General features: G+C 50.1%; 1 protein-coding gene across 1 annotated transcript in view; it reads right to left on the reverse strand.

Annotated features, from left to right (window-relative positions):
• Positions 1-1,695: 1,695 nt before the first annotated feature.
• slc25a11 (solute carrier family 25 member 11) overlaps positions 1,696-26,333 on the reverse strand; it is a 30,683-nt gene continuing 6,045 nt past the window's right edge. Inside the window, exons 2-6 of the mRNA XM_070863318.1 lie at positions 13,959-14,049; positions 12,190-12,280; positions 8,543-8,642; positions 7,418-7,469; positions 1,696-1,908 (exon numbers count right to left, since the gene is read on the reverse strand). Of these exons, the coding sequence (XP_070719419.1) occupies positions 1,753-1,908; positions 7,418-7,469; positions 8,543-8,642; positions 12,190-12,280; positions 13,959-14,049 (490 nt within the window). The 3' untranslated portion in view covers positions 1,696-1,752. The remainder of the gene's footprint in view (positions 1,909-7,417; positions 7,470-8,542; positions 8,643-12,189; positions 12,281-13,958; positions 14,050-26,333) is intronic.

Here is a 26,333-nt window from a genome sequence, read left to right on the forward strand (position 1 = left end):
CTCTTCATCTCCCCCCCCACCCCTCCCCCCCTCTTCATCTCCCCCCCCACCCCTCCCCCCCTCTTCATCTCCCCCCCCACCCCTCCTCCCTCTTCATCTCCCCCCCCACCCCTCCTCCCTCTTCATCTCCCCCCCCGCCCCTCCCCCCTCTTCATCTCCCCCCGCCCCTCCCCCCTCTTCATCTCCCCCCCCACCCCTCCCCCCCTCTTCATCTCCCCCCCCACCCCTCCCCCCTCTTCATCTCCCCCCCCACCCCTCCTCCCTCTTCATCTCCCCCCCCGCCCCTCCCCCCTCTTCATCTCCCCCCCCACCCCTCCCCCCTCTTCATCTCCCCCCCCACCCCTCCCCCCTCTTCATCTCCCCCCCCACCCCTCCTCCCTCTTCATCTCCCCCCCCGCCCCTCCCCCCTCTTCATCTCCCCCCGCCCCTCCCCCCTCTTCATCTCCCCCCCACCCGCCACTCCCCCCCCGCCCCTCATCTCCCCCCCCCTCTTCATCTCCCTCCCCCCGCCCCTCCCCCACTTCATCTCCCCCCCCCCCCCCCCCCGCTTCATCTCCCCCGCCCCTCCCCCCCCTCACGATCCGGCCACCTTCCTCCGGTGGTGGGGAGTCACTGTGGCGTCCATTCAACACAATGCAAATGGCGCACACAGTCCCCGAGGGTGGCCCATAGCCCTGGCCGGGTAACCTCCCCGCCTGCTGTGGCACTGTGCCGTACAGACAAGAGGTGGTCACGGGGTCAGCGCGGAGACAGCAGCGGGGGGGGGGGGGGGGTAATCAGTCCCCACGACCTGCGGAAGGTTTCCAAGGGTCAAATCACGAGGACGGACTGGGCTGAGATTCCCTCGAGTGCAGCAAGGGGGCGACCTAATCGGAGTGTTTAGGATCAAAGGATTCGAGGGGGGGGGGTGGGGAGCGCGAGAGAAACCGTTTCCTCTGACGGTGGGAGTCCAGAAACAAGGGGGGGGGGGCGGAGTCACCTTAAAATTAGAACCAGGCTGTTCGGGGGTGATGTCAGGGAGCACTTCTTCACACAAAGGGTGGTCGGAATCTGGAACCCCTCCCAAAATAAGCTGGCCAGGCTGAGAGAGGGGGGGAGGGGGGGGGGGGCGTTAATTGGAGATTGACGGTAAGGGTGTTAAGGGTTACGGAAGACAAGTGGGATGGAGTTAAGATACAGACCAGCCCGTGATCTCACTGAATGGGTGGAACAAGCTCGAGGGGCTGAATGGCCTCCCTTCAGTTGCGGTATTCCTTGACGCTGGGGGTAAAGATGGGAGGGGGTGGCGAAAGGGGGCCATTCCTCCAGGGAGGGGGCCATTCCCCTGGGGGGGGGGGGTGCAGGGGAGAGGTCAGGAGATCCCGGACCACAGCGAGGATTCACGCCTTTCCCACCGCGTTAAAACAAAAGCGCGTGCTCCTTCCCCGCCCCCGGCGGCGAAACGCGACACGGCACGCTCTCCGAACACTCCCAAAAAGCACACGATCTTTGATTCGGACAGGCGGCGGGAATTTTGCCCTAATTCAGCGCTTCGAGGAGCCGGTAAGAAAGTTACCAATGACACACACCCCCAACCCCCCGTCCCATTCCCCACCCCCAAAACCACAACCCGGAGCCTAGCTGGCGAATAATATTCATTCATAAACTCTCTCTCTCCCTCCCTCCCCCCGCCGCACCCCCAACCCCCCCCCCACCCGCCGGCCCCCCCCTTCAAGCCCCAGCCTGGGAGGGGAGACCGCCAGAGTCACCATTTTACTGATCCAGGAAGTACAGCTTGTAATATTTGTTCATCTGTTCCAGGAAGATAAAGGTCAGCACCGTGTGGGGCCCCAGGCGGGCATAGTATGGCGTAAAACCTTTCCACAGGCTGAAGAATCCCTCGTGGCGGACGACCCGATACAGCACGTCCTGAAAGGAGAGAGAATAAGCAGCCACCTCAGGTACAGAAAGAACTGCATTTATACAGCAGCTTGCACAAGCACCGGACGTCTCAAAGCGCTTTACAGCCAATGAAGTACTTTTGGGAGTGCGGTCGCTGTTGTAATGTGGGAAACGCAGCAGCTAATTTGCGCACAGTAAGCTCCCACACACAGCAATATGTGATAATGACCCATTTAATCTGTTTTTGCGATGCTGGTTGAGGGATAAATATTGGCCCCCAGGACGTCGGGGATAACTCCTCTGTCACTGTATAACACTGGGGTACAGTACTGGTGGGTACAGGTCTGTCATTGTATAACACTGGGGTACAGTACTGGTGGGTACAGGTCTGTCACTGTACAACATTGGGGTACAGTACTGGTGGGAACAGGTCTGTCACTGTATAACACTGGGATACAGTACTGGTGGGTACAGGTCTGTCACTGTATAACACTGGGGTACAGTACTGGTGGGTACAGGTCTGTCACTGTATAACACTGGGGTACGGTAGTGGTGGGTACAGGTCTGTCACTGTATAACACTGGGGTACGGTAGTGGTGGGTACAGGTCTGTCACTGTATAACACTGGGGTACGGTACTGGTGGGTACAGCTCTGTCACTGTATAACACTGGGGTACAGTACTGGGGGTACAGGTCTGTCACTGTATAACACTAGGGTACAGTACTGGTGGGTACAGGTCTGTCACTGTATATCACTGGGGTACAGTACTGGTGGGTACAGGTCTGTCACTGTATAACACTGGGGTACAGTACTGGTGGGAACAGGTCTGTCACTGTATAACACTGGGGTACAGTATTGGTGGGTACAGGTCTGTCACTGTATAACACTGGGGTACAGTACTGGTGGGTACAGGTCTGTCACTGTATAACACTGGGGTACAGTACTGGTGGGTACAGGTCTGTCACTGTATAACACTGGGGTACAGTACTGGTGGGTACAGGTCTGTCACTGTATAACACTGGGGTACAGTACTGGTGGGTACAGGTCTGTCACTGTATAACACTGCGGTACAGTACTGGTGGGTACAGGTCTGTCACTGTATAACACTGGGGTACAGTACTGGTGGGTACAGGTCTGTCACAGTATAACACTGGGGTACAGTACTGGTGGGTACAGGTCTGTCACTGTATAACACTGGGGTACAGTACTGGTGGGTACAGGTCTGTCACAGTATAACACTGGGGTACAGTACTGGTGGGTACAGGTCTGTCACTGTATAACACTGGGGTACAGTACTGGTGGGTACAGGTCTGTCACTGTATAACACTGGTGTATAGTACTGGTGGGTACAGGTCTGTCACTGTATAACACTGGGGTACAGTACTGGTGGGTACAGGTCTGTCACTGTATAACACTGGGATACAGTACTGGTGGGTACAGGTCTGTCACTGTATAACACTGGGGTACGGTACTGGTGGGTACAGCTCTGTCACTGTATAACACTGGGGTACAGTACTGGTGGGTACAGGTCTGTCACTGTATAACACTGGGGTACAGTACTGGTGGGTACAGGTCTGTCACTGTATAACACTGGGGTACAGTACTGGTGGGTACAGGTCTGTCACTGTATAACACTGGGGTACAGTACTGGGGGTACAGGTCTGTCACTGTATAACACTAGGGTACAGTACTGGTGGGTACAGGTCTGTCACTGTATATCACTGGGGTACAGTACTGGTGGGTACAGGTCTGTCACTGTATAACACTGGGGTACAGTACTGGTGGGAACAGGTCTGTCACTGTATAACACTGGGGTACAGTATTGGTGGGTACAGGTCTGTCACTGTATAACACTGGGGTACAGTACTGGTGGGTACAGGTCTGTCACTGTATAACACTGGGGTACAGTACTGGTGGGTACAGGTCTGTCACTGTATAACACTGCGGTACAGTACTGGTGGGTACAGGTCTGTCACTGTATAACACTGGGGTACAGTACTGGTGGGTACAGGTCTGTCACAGTATAACACTGGGGTACAGTACTGGTGGGTACAGGTCTGTCACTGTATAACACTGGGGTACAGTACTGGTGGGTACAGGTCTGTCACAGTATAACACTGGGGTACAGTACTGGTGGGTACAGGTCTGTCACTGTATAACACTGGGGTACAGTACTGGTGGGTACAGGTCTGTCACTGTATAACACTGGTGTATAGTACTGGTGGGTACAGGTCTGTCACTGTATAACACTGGGATACAGTACTGGTGGGTACAGGTCTGTCACTGTATAACACTGGGGTACAGTATTGGTGGGTACAGGTCTGTCACTGTATAACACTGGGGTACAGTACTGGTGGGTACAGGTCTGTCACTGTATAACACTGGGGTACGGTACTGGTGGGTACAGGTCTGTCACTGTATAACACTGGGGTACAGTACTGGTGGGTACAGGTCTGTCACTGTATAACACTGGGGTACAGTACTGGTGGGTACAGGTCTGTCACTGTATAACACTGGGGTACAGTACTGGTGGGTACAGGTCTGTCACTGTATAACACTGGGGTACAGTACTGGTGGGAACAGGTCTGTCACTGTATAACACTGGGGTACAGTATTGGTGGGTACAGGTCTGTCATTGTATAACACTGGGGTACAGTACTGGTGGGTACAGGTCTGTCACTGTATAACACTGGGGTACAGTACTGGTGGGTACAGGTCTGTCACTGTATAACACTGGGGTACAGTACTGGTGGGTACAGGTCTGTCACTGTATAACACTGGGGTACAGTACTGGTGGGTACAGGTCTGTCACTGTATAACACTGCGGTACAGTACTGGTGGGTACAGGTCTGTCACTGTATAACACTGGGGTACAGTACTGGTGGGTACAGGTCTGTCACAGTATAACACTGGGGTACAGTACTGGTGGGTACAGGTCTGTCACTGTATAACACTGGGGTACAGTACTGTTGGGTACAGGTCTGTCACAGTATAACACTGGGGTACAGTACTGGTGGGTACAGGTCTGTCACTGTATAACACTGGGGTACAGTACTGGTGGGTACAGGTCTGTCACTGTATAACACTGGTGTATAGTACTGGTGGGTACAGGTCTGTCACTGTATAACACTGGGGTACAGTACTGGTGGGTACAGGTCTGTCACTGTATAACACTGGGATACAGTACTGGTGGGTACAGGTCTGTCACTGTATAACACTGGGGTACAGTACTGGTGGGTACAGGTCTGTCACTGTATAACACTGGGGTACAGTACTGGTGGGTACAGGTCTGTCACTGTATAACACTGGGGTACAGTACTGGTGGGTACAGGTCTGTAACAGTATAACACTGGGGTACAGTACTGGTGGGTACAGGTCTGTCACTGTATAACACTGGGGTACAGTACTGGTAGGTACAGGTCTGTCACAGTATAACACTGGGGTACAGTACTGGTGGGTACAGGTCTGTCACTGTATAACACTGGGGTACAGTACTGGTGGGTACAGGTCTGTCACTGTATAACACTGGTGTATAGTACTGGTGGGTACAGGTCTGTCACTGTATAACACTGGGGTACAGTATTGGTGGGTACAGGTCTGTCACTGTATAACACTGGGGTACAGTACTGGTGGGTACAGGTCTGTCACTGTATAACACTGGGGTACAGTACTGGTGGGTACAGGTCTGTCACTGTATAACATGGGATACAGTACTGGTGGGTACAGGTCTGTCACTGTATAACACTGGGGTACAGTACTAGTGGGTACAGGTCTGTCACTGTATAACACTGGGGTACAGTACTGGTGGGTACAGGTCTGTCACTGTATAACACTGGGGTACAGTACTGGTGGGTACAGGTCTGTCACTGTATAACACTGGGGTACGGTACTGGTGGGTACAGGTCTGTCACTGTATAACACTGGGGTACGGTACTGGTCTGTCACTGTATAACACTGGGGTACAGTACTGGTGGGTACAGGTCTGTCACTGTATAACACTGGGGTACGGTACTGGTGGGTACAGGTCTGTCACTGTATAACACTGGGGTACGGTACTGGTGGGAACAGGTCTGTCACTGTATAACACTGGGGTACGGTACTGGTGGGTACAGGTCTGTCACTGTATAACACTGGGGTACGGTACTGGTGGGTACAGGTCTGTCACTGTATAACACTGGGGTACGGTACTGGTGGGTACAGGTCTGTCACTGTATAACACTGGGGTACGGTACTGGTGGGTACAGGTCTGTCACTGTATAACACTGGGGTACAGTACTGGTGGGTACAGGTCTGTCACTGTATAACACTGGGGTACAGTACTGGTGGGTACAGGTCTGTCACTGTATAACACTGGGGTACAGTACTGGTGGGTACAGGTCTGTCACTGTATAACACTGGGGTACAGTACTGGGGGTACAGGTCTGTCACTGTATAACACTAGGGTACAGTACTGGTGGGTACAGGTCTGTCACTGTATATCACTGGGGTACAGTACTGGTGGGTACAGGTCTGTCACTGTATAACACTGGGGTACAGTACTGGTGGGTTACAGGTCTGTCACTGTATAACACTGGGGTACAGTACTGGTGGGTACAGGTCTGTCACTGTATAACACTGCGGTACAGTACTGGTGGGTACAGGTCTGTCACTGTATAACACTGGGGTACAGTACTGGTGGGTACAGGTCTGTCACTGTATAACACTGGGGTACAGTACTGGTGGGTACAGGTCTGTCACAGTATAACACTGGGGTACAGTACTGGTGGGTACAGGTCTGTCACTGTATAACACTGGGGTACAGTACTGGTGGGTACAGGTCTGTCACAGTATAACACTGGGGTACAGTACTGGTGGGTACAGGTCTGTCACTGTATAACACTGGGGTACAGTACTGGTGGGTACAGGTCTGTCACTGTATAACACTGGTGTATAGTACTGGTGGGTACAGGTCTGTCACTGTATAACACTGGGGTACAGTATTGGTGGGTACAGGTCTGTCACTGTATAACACTGGGGTACAGTACTGGTGGGTACAGGTCTGTCACTGTATAACACTGGGGTACAGTACTGGTGGGTACAGGTCTGTCACTGTATAACATGGGGTACAGTACTGGTGGGTACAGGTCTGTCACTGTATAACACTGGGGTACAGTACTGGTGCGTACAGGTCTGTCACTGTATAACACTGGGGTACAGTACTGGTGGGTACAGGTCTGTCACTGTATAACACTGGGGTACAGTACTGGTGGGTACAGGTCTGTCACTGTATAACACTGGGGTACAGTACTGGTGGGTACAGGTCTGTCACTGTATAACACTGGGGTACAGTACTGGTGGGTACAGGTCTGTCACTGTATAACACTGGGGTACAGTACTGGTGGGTACAGGTCTGTCACAGTATAACACTGGGGTACAGTACTGGTGGGTACAGGTCTGTCACTGGGGGTTTCAGCAGTGGGATTAACCTCCCCCTACAATATCTCTCCTCCCTTCCCACCTTCAATGTCAGTGTTTCAAGACAACACGTTGGCTCACCAATCCATTCTTGTATTCAGGTTTTCCTTCAATCATCCGCATGTTTTGAACTCTGAAATAAATTAAAATATTGCTTACAATCCTTGTTTTACAATACAAGTTTTACTGCGCTAAGTCTAATACATGAAACACTGTTTGAAGTTCGCTAACACACTATCCCATCAAACACTCCCAGGGCAGGTACAGCACAGGGTTAGATACAGAGTAAAGCTCCCTCTACACTGTCCCATCAAACACTCCCAGGGCAGGTACAGCACAGGGTTAGATACAGAGTAAAGCTCCCTCTACACTATCCCATCAAACACTCCCAGGGCAGGTACAGCACAGGGTTAGATACAGAGTAAAGCTCCCTCTACACTGTCCCATCAAACACTCCCAGGGCAGGTACAGCACGGGGTTAGATACAGAGTAAAGCTCCCTCTACACTGTCCCATCAAACACTCCCAGGGCAGGTACAGCACGGGGTTAGATACAGAGTAAAGCTCCCTCTACACTGTCCCATCAAACACTCCCAGGGCAGGTACAGCACGGGGTTAGATACAGAGTAAAGCTCCCTCTACACTGTTCCATCAAACACTCCCAGGGCAGGTACAGCACGGGGTTAGATACAGAGTAAAGCTCCCTCTACACTATCCCATCAAACACTCCCAGGGCAGGTACAGGGGGTTAGATACAGAGTAAAGCTCCCTCTGCACTGTCCCATCAAACACTCCCAGGGCAGGTACAGGGGGTTAGATACAGAGTAAAGCTCCCTCTACACTGTCCCATCAAACACTCCCAGGGCAGGTACAGGGGGTTAGATACAGAGTAAAGCTCCCTCTACACTGTCCCATCAAACACTCCCAGGGCAGGTACAGGGGGTTAGATACAGAGTAAAGCTCCCTCTACACTGTCCCATCAAACACTCCCAGGGCAGGTACAGCACGAGGTTAGATACAGAGTAAAGCTCCCTCTACACTGTCCCATCAAACACTCCCAGGGCAGGTACAGCACGAGGTTCGATACAGAGTAAAGCTCCCTCTACACTGTCCCATCAAACACTCCCAGGGCAGGTACAGCACGGGGTTAGATACGGAGTAAAGCTCCCTCTACACTGTCCCATCAGAATTTAGCTCAGTCCCTTACCTAGTTTTCGCAATGTCCACCGGCATGGAGGCTGCTGTGGTCACAAGCCCGCTGATCATACTGGCGCAGAAATGGCACAGGATGTTATCGTTGAAATAACCTGCGTTCAAAAGCACAATTCAGGAAATCAGAACAATGCTGCGGTGTGCAAACCGAGGTCAGTAAACCGTACGCGGACATGGGCCCTGGATAACTAACAAACGCCAAGCCTTGCTCAATCAGTTTGTACAACAACCGTGCATGACCGTATTGCTAATTCGATGAACATAATTCGAAGGTGTAAGGGGTATGGCAGTTTTAAAAAATTTGTTCCTGGGATGTGGGCGTCGCTGGCAAGACCGGCATTTATTGCCCATCCCTAATTGCCCCCCGAGAAGGTGGTGGTGAGCCGCCTTCTTGAACCGCTGCAGTCCGTGTGGTGAAGGTGCTCCCACAGTGCTGTTAGGGAGGGAGTTCCAGGATTGTGACCCAGCGACGATGAAGGAACGGCCGATATATTTCCCAAGTCGGGACGGTGTGTGACTGGGAGGGGAACGTGGAGGTGGTGGTGTTCCCATGCGCCTGCTGCCCTTGTCCTTCTAGGGGGTAGAGGTCGCGGGTTTGGGAGGTGCTGCCGAAGAAGCCTTGGCGAGTTGCTGCAGTGCATCTTGTAGACGGTGCACACTGCAGCCAGGGGGCGCCGGTGGTGGAGGGAGTGAATGTTGAAGGTGGTGGGTAGCGTGCCCATCGAGCGGGCTGCTTTGTCCTGGATGGTGTCGAGCTTCTCGAGTGTTGTTGGAGCTGCACTTGTCCAGGCAAGTGGAGAGTGTTCCCTCACACTCCTGACTTGTGCCTTGCAGATGGTGGAAAGGCTTTGGGGAGTCAGGAGGTGAGACACTGGCCGCAGAATACCCAGCCTCTGACCCGCTCTTGTTGCCACAGTATTTATGTGGCTGGTCCAGTTAGGTTTCTGGTCAATGGTGACCCCCAGGATGTTGATGGTGGGGGATTCGGCGATGGTAATGCCGTTGAATGTCAAGGGACGGTGGTTAGACTCTCGCTTGTCGGAGATGGTCATTGCCCGGCCCTTGGGAAGGATCCCACAGCAGACCGCTCACCGGCTTTCTCCACTGTACCGCGCATGCGCAGAAAGTTAAAGGGACAGGCCACGCAGAACAAACTACGGCAAGCAGGGGAACACTGGGGCACTGTGGGGGGGGGGGGTGACTGGACCAGAGAAGCAACCCACAGTTCGAGTGTTCAAATCTCAGTGTTGTGAAACCGAGTGTGAGCGCTGGCCCCGGAAAAAAATAACCGTGAAAGCTCCCGCCTGGATTGCTGTAAAAACTTGCATTTATATAGCGCATTTAACATAGTCAAACGTCCCAAGGCGCTATATAACACTGGGGTACAGTACTTGGGGTACAGGTCTGTCACTGTATAACACTGGTGGGTACAGGTAATCAAACTGACATTTGACACTGAGCCACATAAGGAGATATTCAGGTCAAATGACCAAATGCTTGGTTGAAGAGGTGGATTTTAAGGAGCGTCTTAAAAGGAGGAGAGTGGAGAGGTTTAGGGAGGGAGTTCCAGAGCTTGGGGCCCAGGCAACAGAAGGCACGGCCACCGATGGTGGAGCGATTATAATCAGGGATGCGCAAGAGGGCAGGATTGGAGGAGCGCAGACATCTCGGGGGGGGGGGGGGTTGTGGGGCTGGAGGAGCTTACAGAGATAGGGAGGGGGGCGAGGACACTGAGGGATTTCACCACGAGGATGAACCCAACAGTGACTCTGGCCCCCACACTGAGCGCTCGACCCCCGATGTCCCGAGCGACGAGGGCTGACCGACAAGTGCGGCCACCCCTGGGCTGCCCAGCTCCCGGGAACATCAACCCGACACGCTAGGTCCATGAGGCAGCTTGGTGAATGTGAGCTTCCGGCCACATATCCGCAGCTTAACTGGTACTGCCTGTTTCCACCTCCATAACATCGCCCGTCTCCGCCCCTGCCTCAGCTCATCCGCTGCTGAAGCCCTCATCCCCGTGCCTTTGTTACCTCCAGACTTGACTATTCCAACGCACTCCTGGCTGGCCTCCCACATTCTACCCGACGTAAACTCGGCTGCCCCGTGTAGTCCCGCTCACCCATCGCCCCCTGTGCTCGCTGACCCTGTGTCCTAACTCGCACCGAGTCCCGCTCACCCATCACCCCCTGTGCTCGCTGACCCTGTGTCCTAACTCGCACCGAGTCCCGCTCACCCATCGCCCCCTGTGCTCGCTGACCCTGTGTCCTAACTCGCACCGAGTCCCACTCACCCATCACCCCCTGTGCTCGCTGCCCCGTGTCCTAACTCGCACCAAGTCCCGCTCACCCATCACCCCCTGTGCTCGCTGACCCTGTGTCCTAACTCGCACCGAGTCCCGCTCACCCATCACACCCTGTGCTCGCTGCCCGTGTCCTAACTCGCACCGAGTCCCGCTCACCCATCACCCCCTGTGCTCGCTGCCCGTGTCCTAACTCGCACCGAGTCCCGCTCACCCATCACCCCTTGTGCTCGCTGTCCCGTGTCCTAACTCGCACCGAGTCCCGCTCACCCATCACCCCCTGTGCTCGCTGACCCGTGTCCTAACTCGTACCGAGTCCCGCTCACCCATCACGCCCTGTGCTCGCTGACCTACATTGGCTCCCGGTTAAGCAACGCCTCGATTTCAAAATTCTCATCCTTGTTTACAAATCCCTCCCTGGCCCTCGCCCCCTCCCTATCTCTGTAATCTCCTCCAGCCCCACAACCCCCCCGAGATCTCTGCGCTCCTCTAATTCTGCCCTCTTGAGCATCCCTGATTATAATCGCTCCACCATCGGTGGCCGTGCCTTCAGCTGCCTGGGCCCCAAGCTCTAACCTCTCTTTCCTCCTTCAAGACGCTCCTTAAAACTGACCTCTTTGATCCAGCTTTTGGTCACCTGCGCCAATTTCTGCTAACGCGGCTCGATGTCAAATGTTTTATCGCATTACACTCCAGTGAAGCGCCTTGGGACGTTTCTCGACGTTAAAGGCGCTATATAAATATAAGTTGTTGCTGGGGCACGACGGAATCGCTTGCGTGAAGACGCCCCAGCCCCCACAGGAAGTTTGGACGGCCCTAAATTAAGGCAGAATAAATACACGGCGTTTAACTCGGACACTCGTATGTAGAGTATATAAAATCCACAGCACAATATTTTCTGCCAAGACGCCTTTCTGAAGATGCCAATTCTTGGTTGGGTTAGATTCCGCGGATGCTGGGTAACCCCCCCCCCCGCAGTACCTTGCACACCAAGCCCTTTTTGTGAGCGCGGGCAGCCAGCGGACTATTCGACAGCGAGGGGGCATCACATTCCCCGCGCATGTCCCGGTTGGCTCGCCGCGCGCTTTCCGGCGAGGATCGACAGTGGGTCAACGGCAGTGGGAAGCGTGGGTGATTTCCCTCGGCCCCCCCCACCCCATCTCACCTTCCAAGGGCACCGAGGCCAACCGTCACACCAAACCGCTGCCGAGATCGGCTAATTCGGCACAGACCCGAGGGGGGGGGGGGGGGGTGGGGGAGTGGAGGGCGGAAAGAGAGAAACGGTTTTAAGACACAATAACCGGGAGGGGCGGGGAGCCCCGGATAGGAGGAGGCCTCACCTAAACCCAGCAGGAACTGCTTGGACTGGGAGTACGAAGCCAACTGGGCCGCATTCACCACGACAGCTCGAGCCATTGTCGGCACGCACCCCTGGAAATAACGAGCAACATAGGACAGTCCGAGTTAATGCCATTCAGTGTCCACCGTCAACATCAAAGAACTTATATTTATATAGCGCCTTTCACCACCTGAAGACATCCCAAAGCGCTTCGCAGCCAACGAAGCACTTTTTTTTTTTGGCGTGCAGTCACCGTTGTAATGTGGGGAAACTTGGCAGCCAAATAGCGCACAGCAAGCTCCCACAAACAGCAATGTGATAAATGGGCCAGATCACCTGTTTTGGCACTGTTGGTTGAGGGATAAGTATTGGGCCCAGGACACCAGGGAACTCCCCCCCCGCCCCGCCCCGCCCCCCCCCCCCCCCCCACCCCCCCCTTCTCTGAAATAGTAGCCAACTGGTGAATATATCCTTCCCGAGGCACGGTACCGAGAAGTGGGAGGCAGTGCACCAGGCGAGGGAGATCCAATCCGGTGTTCCCCACCCGGTTAAATAGCCTGCCGATGCTCAAGTGTCCCATAGAAACATAGAAAATAGGTGCAGGAGTAGGCCATTCGGCCCTTTGAGCCTGCACCACCATTCAATAAGATCATGGCTGATCATGCAACTTCAGTACCCCATTCCTGCTTTCTCTCCATACCCCTTGATCCCTTTAGCCACAAGGGCCACATCTAACTCCCTTTTGAATATATCTAACGCACTGGCCTCAACAACTTTCTGTGGTAGAGAATTCCACAGGTTCACAATTCTCTGAGTGAAGAAGTTTCTCCTCATCTCGGTCCTAAATGGCTTACACCCCTTATCCTTAAGACTGTGTCCCCTGGTTCTGGACTTTCCCCCAACATCAGGAACATTCTTCCTGCATCCAACCTGTCCAGTCCCGTCAGAATTTTATATGTTTCCATGAGATCCCCTCTCATCCTTCTAAACCCCAGTGAGTATCAGCCCAGTCGATCAATGAACAGTGGCCACTTCGGTGAGGGACCAGAGGGGTGGGCCAGCAGAGAGTCAGTAACTTCACGGAAGGGGAGGGAAGGAGGGGTTTGCCAAGGGAGAAAGCATACGATTAAAAACACCTCAACTCTCAATAGCAACGCCTGCATTTAAATGGAGATTTAACCTACCTCCGGGCCGCTGCTGGGGAAGAGATCGGTGTCTCTTTGAGCTGCTGCACTGGAGACAATGGGAGGGCCGCAACGTGGGACGGGCCTGGGAGCCGGTCAGGAAACAAACGGCCGTGGAAATACTTCCTGCCGGCAAGTCGCATGTCCCTTCGATGGGAGGCCTTTTCTTGCCTTTTTAATAAACTGGTTTAGGTGGGTGGAAAGTGGCACTTGCGCTTCAGAAACAGGAGGATTGGGCCCTACGGCCCCTCGAGCCTGCTCCGCCATTCAATAAGATCACGGCTGATCTTCGAGCTTAACCCTTGATTCCCTCAAGTGTCCAAAAATCGATCGATCTCAGCCTTGAATATACTCAACGACTGAGCCCTCTGGGGTAGAGAATATCACAGATTCACCAACCCTCTGAGCGAAGAAGTTTCTCGTCATCACAGTCCAAAATGGCCACCCTCTATCCTGAGACAAGTTGCTGCCCTCCCTAGTTCTAGACTCTCCAGCCAGGGGGGAAAACAGCCTTTCTGCATCTATTTGGCAGCAACCCTTTGTAGAGTCGACCGGCTGCTTGGGTGACGGCTTGGAGTTAACATACCCGCCAGAGTGTGAGGACTCCCTCTTCACGGGTGATGCGAAATAGTGCGTTGAACACGTTCAAGTAACCCCTACGTTGGTCGACAGGCAACCTGCAGAGAGAGAAGACGTTCAACAACCAACAACTTGCATTTATATAGCACCTTTAACGTAGTTAAAAAGTCCCAAGGCGCTTCACAGGATCGTAATCGGACAAAATTTAACACCAAGCCACATTAGATATTAAGGACAGGCACTTGGTCAAAGAGGTAGGTGCCACATAAAAGGTTACTGCACAAGATAAAAGTTCACGGGGTTGGGGGTAATATATTAGCATGGATAGAGGATTGGCTAACTAACAGAGAGTCGGGATAAATGGTTCATTCTCTGGTTGGCAAACAGTAACTAGTGGGGTGCCGCAGGGATCAGTGCTGGGACCCCAACTATTTACAATCTATATTAACCGGGACTGAGTGTAACGTAGCCAAGTTTGCTGACGATACAAAGATGGGAGGAAAAGTAATGTGTGAGGAGGGCACAAAAAAATCTGCAAATGTACATAGACATTTTTGGTCTCCTAACTTGAGGAAGGACATTCTTGCTATTGAGGGAGTGCAGCGAAGGTTCACCAGACTGATTCCCGGGATGGCGGGACTGACCTATCAAGAAAGACTGAATCAACTGGGCTTGTATTCACTGGAGTTCAGAAGAATGAGAGGGGATCTCATAGAAACGTTTAAAATTCTGACGGGTTTAGACAGGTTAGATGCAGAAAGAATGTTCCCAATGTTGGGGAAGTCCAGAACCAGGGGTCACAGTCTGAGGATAAGGGGTAAGCCATTTAGGACCGAGATGAGGAGAAACTTCTTCACCCAGAGAGTGGTGAACCTGTGGAATTCTCTACCACAGAAAGTAGTTGAGGCCAATTCACTAAATATATTCAAAAGGGAGTTAGATGAAGTCCTTACTACTCGGGGGATCAAGGGTTATGGCGAGAAAGCAGGAAGGGGGTACTGAAGTTTCATGTTCAGCCATGAACTCATTGAATGGCGGTGCAGGCTATAAGGGCTGAATGGCCTGCTCCTGCACCTATTTTCTATGCTAAGTGAGTGGGCAAAAATTTGGCAGACGGAGTATAATGTTGGAAAGTGTGAGGTCATGCACTTTGGCAGAAAAAAATCAAAGAGCAAGTTATTATTTAAAAGTACCACAGTACAGCAGGACCTGGGGGTACTTGTGCATGAAACACAAAAGTTAGTATGCAGGTACAGCAAGTGATCAGGAAGGCAAATGGAATCTTGGCCTTTATTGCAAAGGGGATGGAGTATAAAAGCAGGGAAGTCTTGCTACAGTTGTACAGGGTATTGGTGAGGCCACACCTGGAGTACTGCGTGCAGTTTTGGTTTCCATATTTACGAAAGGATATACTTGCTTTGGAGGCAGTTCACAGAAGGTTCACTCGGTTGATTCCAGGGATGAGAGGGTTGACTTATGAGGAAAGGTTGAGTAGGTTGGGCCTCTACTCATTGGAATTCAGAAGAATTATCGAAACATATAAGATTATGAGGGGGCTTGACAAGGTGGATGCAGAGAGGATGTTTCCACTGATGGGGGAGACTAGAACTAGGGGCATAGTCTTAGAATAAGGGGCCGTCCATTTAAAACAGAGATGTGGAGAAATTTCTTCTCTGAGGGTTGTAAATTTGTGGAATTCGCTGCCTCAGAGATCTGTGGAAGCTGGGACAGTGAATAAATTTAAGACAGAAATAAACAGTTTCTTAAACAAGAAGGGAATAAGGGGTTATGGGGAGTGGGCGGGGAAGTGGAGCTGAGTCCATGTTCGGATCAGCCATGATCTTATTGAATGGCGGAGCAGGCTCGAGGGGCTGTATGGCCTACTCCTGCTCCTATTTCTTATGTTTTAAGGAGCATCTTCAGAGGTGGAGCAGTTTACAGAGGGAGTTCTAGGGTTTCAGGCCCAGACAGCTGAAGGTTCTACCAAAATCTATCAATTCCAGCCTTGAATATACTCAGAGAATCCACAGCCCTCTGGGGCAGAGAATTCCAAAGATTCACCACCCTCTGAGTGAAGAAATTCCTCCTCATCTCAGTCCTAAATGGCCGACCCCTTATCCTGAGACTGTGACCCCTGGTTCTAGACTCCCCAGCCCGGGGGAAACATCCTCCCTGCATCTACCCTGTCAAGCCCTCGAAGAATTTTATGTGTTTCAATGAGATCCTTCCTGATCACCTGCTGTACCTGCATACTAACTTTTTGTGTTTCATGCACAAGGACCCCCAGGTCTCTCTGTACTGCAGCACTTTGCAATTTTTTCTCCATTTAAATTATAATTTGCAGTTTGATTTATTTTTGGGGTTGGGGGGGGGGGGGGATATGGAGGTCAGAAGCCAGCGGCGGGGATGGAATCAGTGACAAGGGTTTGGAGTTTGTGGCCCGGGGGGGGGGGGGGGGCTGAATACAATGGATTTGGTCTCCCTGATGTTTAACTGGATTATCTAAGACTGGCAAACCTCATTACACTCCCCTAAAATGCTCCTGCATTGTCCAACTTCTGTTTTGGATTATTCATTCATGGGATGTGGGCATCGCTGGCAATCCTGAATCTAACGGCGTGTCTCGCTGGGCCATTTCAGAGGGCAGTTAAGAGTTAACCACTTTGCTGTGTGTCTGGAGTCACATATCGGCCAGACCGGGTAAGGGCGACAGATTTCCTTCCCTAAAGGGACATTTGTGGGTTATTATAACACTTTGCTTTTATACCAGATTTATTTATTAATTTAAATTCCCATAGTGAGATTTGAACTCGTGTCTACAGATCAGTGGTCCAGTATTGCAAGAGTTCAGCTAAACAATTAGAAGGGGAAACTTGTATTAAATAGGGGCCTGTACTGATGCAATTGCAGGTTCTGGCCAGCAGGTAGCGGTGTGCAGCACGTTTCTGAAATCCCTTCAGCCAACTCCATTGGCTGAACCAACATGTAGTTCAGGATCCGGAATATCATTGGAACGCCTGTGAACTCATCCGTTTCCGGCGTGGAAGCAAGTCACCCTCGTTTCGAGGGAGCGTCTACGAAGACACCAAACAGAGGATGGGCCAACATCCCCAGCATCGAAGCACTGACCACACTCGATCAGCTCCGCTGGGCGGGCCACATCGTCCGCATGCCCCGACACAAGACTCCCAAAGCAAGCGCTCCACTCAGAACTCCTACGCGGCAAGCGAGCCCCAGGTGGGCAGAGGAAACGTTACAAGGGACAACCTCAAAGCCTCCCTGATAAAAGTGCAACATCCCCACCGACACCTGGGAGTCCCTGGGCCAAAGACCAGTCCGCCCTAAGTGGAGGAAGTGCATCCGGGAGGGCGCTGAGCACCTTGAGTTTCGTCGCCGAGAGCGTGCAGAAAGCAAGCGCAGGCAGCGGAAGGAGCGTGCGGCAAACTAGTCCCACCCTCCCCTTCCCTCAACCAGTGTCTGTCCCACCTGTGACAGAGACTGTGGTTCTTGTATTGGACTGTTCAATCACCTAAGAACTCACTTTTAGAGTGGAAGCAAGTTTTCCTCGATTCCGAGGGACTGCCCATGATGATGAATATACTCAACGAGCCTCCACAGCCCTCTGGGGCAGAGAATTCCAAAGATTCACCACCCTCTTGAGTGAAGAAATTTCTCCTCATCTTGTGAATGTTTAAAATGTATAGAGACATTGAAATTGAGAACGTGGGAATTGTATAGGGACAGTATAAGCTAACAAAGAATTCATGGAGGAATAGCCATGACATCTCGGACTCGAGACTGCGAAATGTTACAACACTAACACATAGTGAAACAAAACCCACAGCTTGCAGAAAAACCTCAAGGTCTTATTAAATCATGTTATTAACCTGAAACATTAACAGAAGGTCTTTGTTTAAAATCAGACCATACTTAGGTCGGCTTATGAGTGGACAAAGGGAAAGAGGGACCAAAAGAGATAGGTTGAACGAGGATGTCACTCTAGCCCTATCTTGTTATCTTTTGCCGAGAATGTATAACTGTTGTCGCTTTACGATGTAACTTCATTTATCCGTAGGGAGTGTGTACACTCGATCGAGAATGTATATCCTCTGTCTGATAAGTCTTGCCGGCCGGTAAAATAAAGACTGCTTTGTTCAAAGCACAAGAGGTATTCGACTCAGTAATTTTACTGAACCAGATTGAGAGAAAAGAATCTACATTTACATTTGGTGTCAGAAGTGGGATCTCAACGGACTGGCGAAAACTTGCGAATTAAGAGCCAGACTAGCCTTGGACGAGACGAGGGGAAAGTGGCCACTGGAGTGAGTATGATTTCAATACTGCTCCAGTTTCCCCCGGTTTCAAAAGTCTGAGGAAAGTTTAGCCACTCGCTGGTTCTCAGGTAGTGTCTGAACGAGATCCGGGACAATCTGGTGAATACCTTTCAAACTTAGAATAGGGATAGAGATAGGGAAATTGCGCGATGACGCAAACCAAGCGGCGACTTGGAAAGATAGGTTATAGTTAGAGCTAGATAGGGCTAGATGATCAATCATGGATCCAAAAATTAATAGGAAAGAAAAGAGACTCTTGTGAATGTCTGTTTAAATGAGAAATGCTTCTGTGATTTTTACTGTAAAAAAAAAAGCCGGGGAGTTGTGGTTTGTTTTATCTCAAACAGAATGAAAGTTTGTTTTAACCCTTCGTAGTGTTGTCCTGTATGTGGGAAGTTTAAGAGTGTGAACCTTATTGAATTACGTATATTCGGATAATAAGTTACGGAGCCAGGAAATGCACAAAGGATAGGTTTGTTAAAAAAAAAAGAAAAACTCGTTGAAAGAAAACATTCAGAGAAGGCACAGCAAAACAACTGAGATGGATTCAAAAGGATTCAAAAAAAATATTATATTAAATAACACGACCTTGAGGCTGGAACAATTGAGATAACGAAAAGCAGTCCACAGCCTACGTGCCAGACTTCTCTCTAGTTATGGAAAAGACAAAAAAAAGTAACGTACTAAATAGGTGCTAAAAAAAAATGTTCTGAGATTTTAAATTATGAGAAAAATTCCACTGCAGTAAAAAAAAAATCACTCCTGTGTTGGCAGAAAAACTCCATTAAATGAGGGCTTTCATTGACTGATTGGATTTAAACTGCGCAGTGACGCGAACGGATAGGGAAATTTGGAGACTAAAAGAAATTAAATAAGGCTCATAAGAAATCAAATTTAGAAAATTAGGCTCACAGGGAATAAAATAAGGCTTATGGGGAATTAAATAGAGGATAGGTGTTCAATTCAGGTACGACGTCGACCTTGTGTATCACTTGGCCCGTCTAGGCACTGACTGAATTTAAATCCCGCAGCAACTCGGAAGGTAGGGCCGACGCGAACGCGCAACGACGCGAGACGCGCAGCGACGTGAGCGTGCGGCTGAGTGGAGGAAGGCAGACGCACGGCAACGTAAACGCGTGGTGACGCGAGACGTGCGGCGGCGCGAGCGCGCGCGAGTAAACGTGGGCCGACGCAAACGCGCAGCAACGCGAACCGCGAAAGTCAGTGATGATTTCAGTAAGTCCGTTTATTGTTAAGTTTGTTAAGCTTGTTTAGGTGGAATCGCGTGGAGACGCAAGCCGCGGGGCGACGCGGCTTTGTGTTAAGTTTGTTAAGCTTGTTTAGGTGGAATCGCGTGGAGACGCGAGGCGACGCGGCTTTGTGCTAAGTTTGTTAAGCTTGTTTAGGTGGAATCGCGTGGTGACGCGAGCCGCGGGGCGACGCGGCTTTGTGTTAAGTTTGTTTAAGGTTGAATCGCGTGGTGACGCGAGCCGCGGGGCGACGCGGCTTTGTGTTAGATTAGTAAGTTTGTTAAGTCTGTTTTTCAGTAAAGTCTGTTCGTTTTAAGTTTGTTTAAATCGCACGACTACGTGAACGCGTAACGACACGGTAATGGGTAATCAGTTGGATAAAACAACGGATGCGGATAGTCCGTTACAAAAGTTATGTGAAGAATTCCCTGAAAGAGCTGAAGACTTTAGAAAATTATCAGGAGCCCTGAACAAATTATTGGGAGATGATCAATGGCCTCTAGGTGGCACTAGAAGCGTAGAGGTAGTAAAAAAAAAAGCACAGGGATTGTCAAAAAAAAAATTAAAAGATGCATCACTTCTGTCAAGTTGGCAAATAAATGCTATTAAATTAGGACTTTCATTGACAGAGGGAACACATGTTAAAACTGTAGACGTCTTAAAAAAAAAAGAATGTGCGCACGAGAAACTTACTAAGAGATCCTCTGGGACCTCTGAGAAAGGTATTGACCGACTACGTAGTCAAATGGCTGGCTTTGTGTTAACCGAGGCTGATGATGAAATTGATGAGTGGTCACTGACTCAGCGCCCAACGGCGCCTCCCGCACCCCCTGGCCCCTTGCTCTAGTCCTCTTCCCAACACCCTCCACCTTACACTCCGGCGAGAGGAGTTAAAAATAACCCCATACCACCAAAGCAACAAACCCAAACTGACTCCTCATCCTCTGATAGTGATTCGGATCCCCAGTTCACAAGCAATATAGCCGAAAGGACCAGATCTCACACTCGAAAGGGCAGAACTATATCTCACTCACAGACAGTCCCGTAAATCTTCTAGTCAATCTACCAGTCCAAGTTGTGAAAGACATAGCAAACACCCCCGCCGATCGAGACGCAGAACTGTCAAGCAGTCAGACAGCTCTGAAACATCCTCCGACCTAGAAATGATTTCCAAGATCCCAAAGTCCCGACACCAATTCCCTGTCAGACCAATGCCAAACCCTGATGCACAACAAGCTGCAGACCACCCCACTATAGATGTCTATGTGATCTTCGAACAACTATTTGATTGCTCACGCTATCCGGACAAATGGAAAGGGCAGTTAGATATTATTGGCAGGAAAAGAAAGGGGAGGGGGGAGGTGCGCCCCCAACCCGGGTCAAGACTGAATACATGACTAGAAAGGAAGAGCCATCTCGGGAGGAAGGATCAATAGAACCGCAGTGTTGCATACAGGATTGGATGGATAAGCAAGGATACGGTTATACTAAACAACCAAACGGCCCGAGCCCTGCTAATAAACCTCCCTATTGTCCCCGGCATGGTATGGGAAGAGGCCAGGACTGGGTAAGAGGAATTGACTGTTTTAATTGTGGGCAGGAAGGACATTGGAATAAAAATTGCCCCTACCGTCAGCATGGAAAAGGAAGAGGAAGAGGAGGGGGGCAAGGGGGGAGAGGAGGATCTTACACTAACTTCTCCCAGAACAACCCCTTTGGTCAATTGTCCCCCGATTGACTACGCAGCTTGATTGTGCAGGGATCCTCCCCGGACGACGAACCCATTCTGAATGAGTGGCAACCCTTTTTGATAGATACGGGAGCCTTCATGTCTTCTGTACAATCAAAGCTTGAACTCCCTGCCTCTACTGAAACACAGGAACTTTCAGGATTCCTGGGACAAATCTCGACATTCCCAGTGTCAGAACCGGTTAAAATGGGTTACCAGGAAGAATCGGTGGAACATCGAGTTGTTATCACAACCAATCTGGACTGTAACTTGATGGCTAGAGACCTCCTCTGCAAATTCCAGTTGCATTTGGAGTGTGGAGATGATGGGATTATTGTAAAACAGGAAACCCTTAAGCAGCAGTATTATACCACTAGAACTCCTCAGTGGTGGTCTCTGGACCTGCCGCAGGCACCCTATCACGTGACCCTAGCATACGATCCCAGTGGAAAGAATCAGGACCTGCAGAACTTTTATCAGGATCACAAAGGGGAAGTGAAGGGAATTCTATTAAGGGCTAGAGTGACTGGACTGGAAAGAGAGGCAGATTTTGTGGAAGTGGATAAGAATCTGTGGAAACAGCCCCTAACAATGGCACCGCATATTGCTCGTGAAGTATTAGCCCCTCACCATGCTAAAGATTTGGGAGTTATGGTACGCAAGGCCATAGATGAGGCTGACCCTACCAGCCGGGATGTGCAAATCGTAAAACATGGCCGAACAGTCCAATTTCATGGGGACCCCGAGAAGGTCTTAACGACTCTACAGCATCATACTGGCTCGGACATACCTGACTATGTGGATCCTCATGTGTGGGCAGAGGACCCCTCCCAAGTGGGTTATACTCCCATTGATCCGATTGAGATCCCAGTGCAGGGCAATGTGGACTGGCCCTCTATCCGACAGAACCCACTGAAATCACAGGCAATCCTAAACTGACCTTTTGGCACTGTACTGCAATTAATCCGGCCTGTTTTCTTACTGAGCCACCCCAAGATGAGGAAGAACCCAGTCATGATTGCTTATCTTTAATTTAAGAGGCCACATCAGTCAGGGAAGATTTAGTTGATGTACCAATGGAAGATCCAGACTGTATTCTTACTGAGCCACCCCAAGATGAGGAAGAACCCAGTCATGATTGTTTATGTATGTTGACGGAAGTACTTCTATTAATCCAGAAGGTACACGAATCTCAGGATACGCCATAGTAAACCAGGAGAATCAGGTCTTGGAATCTGCCGCTTTGAAACCGCCTATTCTGCTCAACAAGCTGAACTATTCGCCCTCACCCAAGCCTGTATCTTGGCCAAAGATCTCAAAGTCAATATCTATACCGACTCTAGGTATGCCTTTGGGGTGGCCCATGATTTCGGACAATTATGGAAAAATAGGGGATTCCTAACCTCACAGGGGAATGAGATATCTCAAACAGTTAGTATCTGATTTGTTGCAAGCACTCATGTTCCCCAAACGCATTGCCATTGTCAAATGTACTGCCCATACTGCCGGAAATTCTCTGGTTGATGTAGGGAATCGTTGTCCTGACCAAGAGGCCAAACAGGCCTCTCGTGACCAACAGATGGTAGTGCCCAAAATTATGAGTTAGACTAAAAATCCTGCGAAGGATAAGTTAGCCTCGGAAAAACCAAGGCCAACCATCCTAGATGTTATAAAAGCACAGGAGGACGCTCCTGAAAAAGATAAACTGTTGTGGAAATATTATGCATGTACTTATGACAATGTTTCTAAACTCTGGACCACTCCCGCGGAACAGACTTGCATGTCTGACAAGTTGGCTCTATGGGTTATTGAATGTATGCATTTTGCTACTCATTGTGGAGCAAGGACCACAAGTGACACACTTTTGGCTACTTGGTGGCACCCTAGACTCCAGGCGCTCACCCAGAACATCAGTAGTCGTTGCCTGGTTGGTCAGCAACATAATCCAGGGAAGGGAGTCCCCTGTGATTGGGGTAAAACGCCCCTACCCGAAGGTCCCTTTGAGACATTTCAGTTGGACTACATTGAGTTGCAAAAAGTTCAGTGTTACAAATATGTGTTAGTAATAGTAGATGTGTTTAGCAGATGGATTGAAGCCTACCCTAACCTGGACAATAAGGCTCAAACTGTTGTTAAGGTGTTAATGAGGGAAATTGTTCCTAGATATGAGATCTCAGCTCGACCGATGACCACCTATGTTCTTTCTCTGACTCAAGCTCTGCGACTAGTTCACAACCAGGTTCAAGATGCTCACCTCGACCTCCCAGTTTTACCCGAATTGTCCCTCGTGGCACCAGGGAAGTATGGATTCGGAAGGGATTAGAGCCACAATGGGAGGGGCCTTTTCAGGTGTTACTCACTACCCCCACAGCAGCCAAGGTTGAGGGGAAAAGTGCCTGGGTTCACCTGCACCACTGCAAGCTCACCACCCTCTAACGAACCTATTTTACTGGTTATTCTAACTCCTGTTTCTGTTCCAGACTTCCTCTTCTCCATAGCTGAACAAGGCCGTTGGCATCCTAATTGGAACGTGGACCAGTTTGAACTTTTACCCGTAGTGATAGACAGCCAGCTACACCGACGGTGACCTGAGAAGAGAGACGGGAAAACTGAACTCTTTTAATCAGCAAAATAATTGGACTGTTTATCTGAATCCTGAGCCATAAGATGAAACTGTCTGTATGCCACAGTCTGTATAATAGTGTTGATATATGACAGTTTCGGCGCATGGGAGGGGAGACAGAGACGAGAGTTACATGTCTTATGTTTATGCGCAAAATGGGAACTTTTCTGGATATTAGGTGTGTTCACATTCCCTATACATTTTACTCCTAGAATGATCCTAAGTGTTATCATGGAATGATAAAAGGGGGGAATGTGAATGTTTAAAATGTATAGAGACATTGAAGTTGAGAACGTGGGAATTGTATAGGGACAGTATAAGCTAACAAAGAATTCATGGAGGAATAGCCATGACATCTCGGACTCGAGACTGCGAAATGTTACAACACTAACACATATTGAAACAAAACCCACAGCTTGCAGAAAAACCTCAAGGTCTTATTAAATCATGTTATTAACCTGAAACATTAACAGAAGGTCTTTGTTTAAAATCAGACCATACTTAGGTCGGCTTATGAGTGGACAAAGGGAAAGAGGGACCAAAAGAGATAGGATGTCACTCTAGCCCTATCTTGTTATCTTTTGCCGAGAATGTATAACTGTTGTCGCTTTACGATGTAACTTCATTTATCCGTAGGGAGTGTGTACACTCGATCGAGAATGTATATCCTCTGTCTGATAAGTCTTGCCGGCCGGTAAAATAAAGACTGCTTTGTTCAAAGCACAAGAGGTATTCGACTCAGTAATTTTACTGAACCAGATTGAGAGAAAATAATCTACATTTACAATCCTAAATGGCTGACCCCTTATCCTGAGACTGTAACCCCTGGTTCTAGATTCCCCAGCCCGGGGGAAACATCCTCCCTGCATCTACCCTGTCAAGCCCTCGAAGAATTTTAATGTGTTTCAATGAGATCCCATTCTTCTACACTCTAAGTAATATAGGCCTGGTCTACTCATAGAAACATATAAAATTTTGACGGGATTGGACAGGTTAGATGCGGGAAGAATGTTCCCGATGTTGGGGAAGTCCAGAACCAGGGGTCACAGTCTAAGGATAAGGGGTAAGCCATTTAGGACCGAGATGAGCAGAAACTTTTTCACCCAGGGAATTGTGAACCTGTGGAATTCCCTACCACAGAAAGTTGTTGAGGCCAGTTCGTTAGATATATTCAAAAGGGAGTTAGATGTGGCCCTCACAGCTAAAGGGATCAAGGGGTATGGAGAGAAAGCAGGAAAGGGGCACTGAGGTGAGTGATCAGCCATGATCATATTGAATGGTGGTGCAGGCTCGAAGGGGCCGAATGGCCTACTCCTGCACCTATTTTCTATGTTTCTATGTTTCTATCTCACCTCATAGGATAATCCCCCCATCCCAGGTGTCAAGACTTACCTACCTCGGTACCATATCCGAGACATCAACATAAGAACGTAAGAAATAGGAGCAGGAGTCGGCCATTCGGCCCCTCGAGCCTGCTCCGCCATTTTAATACAATCATGGCTGATCCGATCATGGACTCCAGCCCTTCCCCGCCCGCTCCCCATAACCCTTCACTCCCTTATCGTTCAAAAATCTGTCCATCTCCATCTTAAATATATTCAATGATCCAGCTTCCACAGCTCTCTGGGACAGAGAATTCCACAGATTCACAATCCTCTGAGAGAAGAAATTCCTCCTCACCTCAGTTTTAAATGGGCGCCTCTTATTCTGAGATTATGTCTCCTAGTTTTAGTCTCCCTGATGAGTGGAAATATCCTCTCTGCATCCACCTTGTCAAGCCCCCTCATGATCTTATATGTTTCAATAAGATCACCTCTCATTCTTCTGAACTCCAATGTGTATAGGCCCAACCTACTCAACCCCCTCATCTCCGGAATCAACCGAGTGAACCTTCTCTGAACAGCCTCCAATGCAAGTATATCCTTCCTTAAATACGGAGACCAAAACTGTACGCAGTACTCCAGGTGTGGCCTCACCAATACCCTGTACAGTTGTAGCAGGACTTCTCTGCTTTTATACTCCATCCCCCTTGCAATAAAGGTCAACATTCCATTGGCCTTCCTGATCACCTGCTGTACCTGCACACTAACTTTTAACGTTAGCGACAGATCTCGAGTGCACCGATGCTTTGAGTAAAAAGAAAAAGACTTGCATTTCTATAGCGCCTTTCACGACCACCGGACGTCTCAAGGCTCTTTACAGCCAATGCAATACCCAAGTTCAAGGCCCCCGGCCCCTACCCTGATCAACTGGTCTAAAATCAGTCAGAGCGGTGCAGCACAGAAGGGAGACCATTCGGCCCATCGAGTCTGCGACGGCTCGTTTGAAGAGCGATGCCGGCAGTCCCATCCCTCCCGCTCTTTCCCCATAGCCCTGCATTTCTTTTTCTCCTTCGAGTATTTTATCCAATTCCCTGTTGGAGGCTGCTATCGAATCTGCCTCCACC

This window comes from Pristiophorus japonicus, chromosome 20 (assembly GCF_044704955.1).
Source record: "Pristiophorus japonicus isolate sPriJap1 chromosome 20, sPriJap1.hap1, whole genome shotgun sequence".
Taxonomy (NCBI): Eukaryota; Metazoa; Chordata; class Chondrichthyes; family Pristiophoridae; genus Pristiophorus; species Pristiophorus japonicus.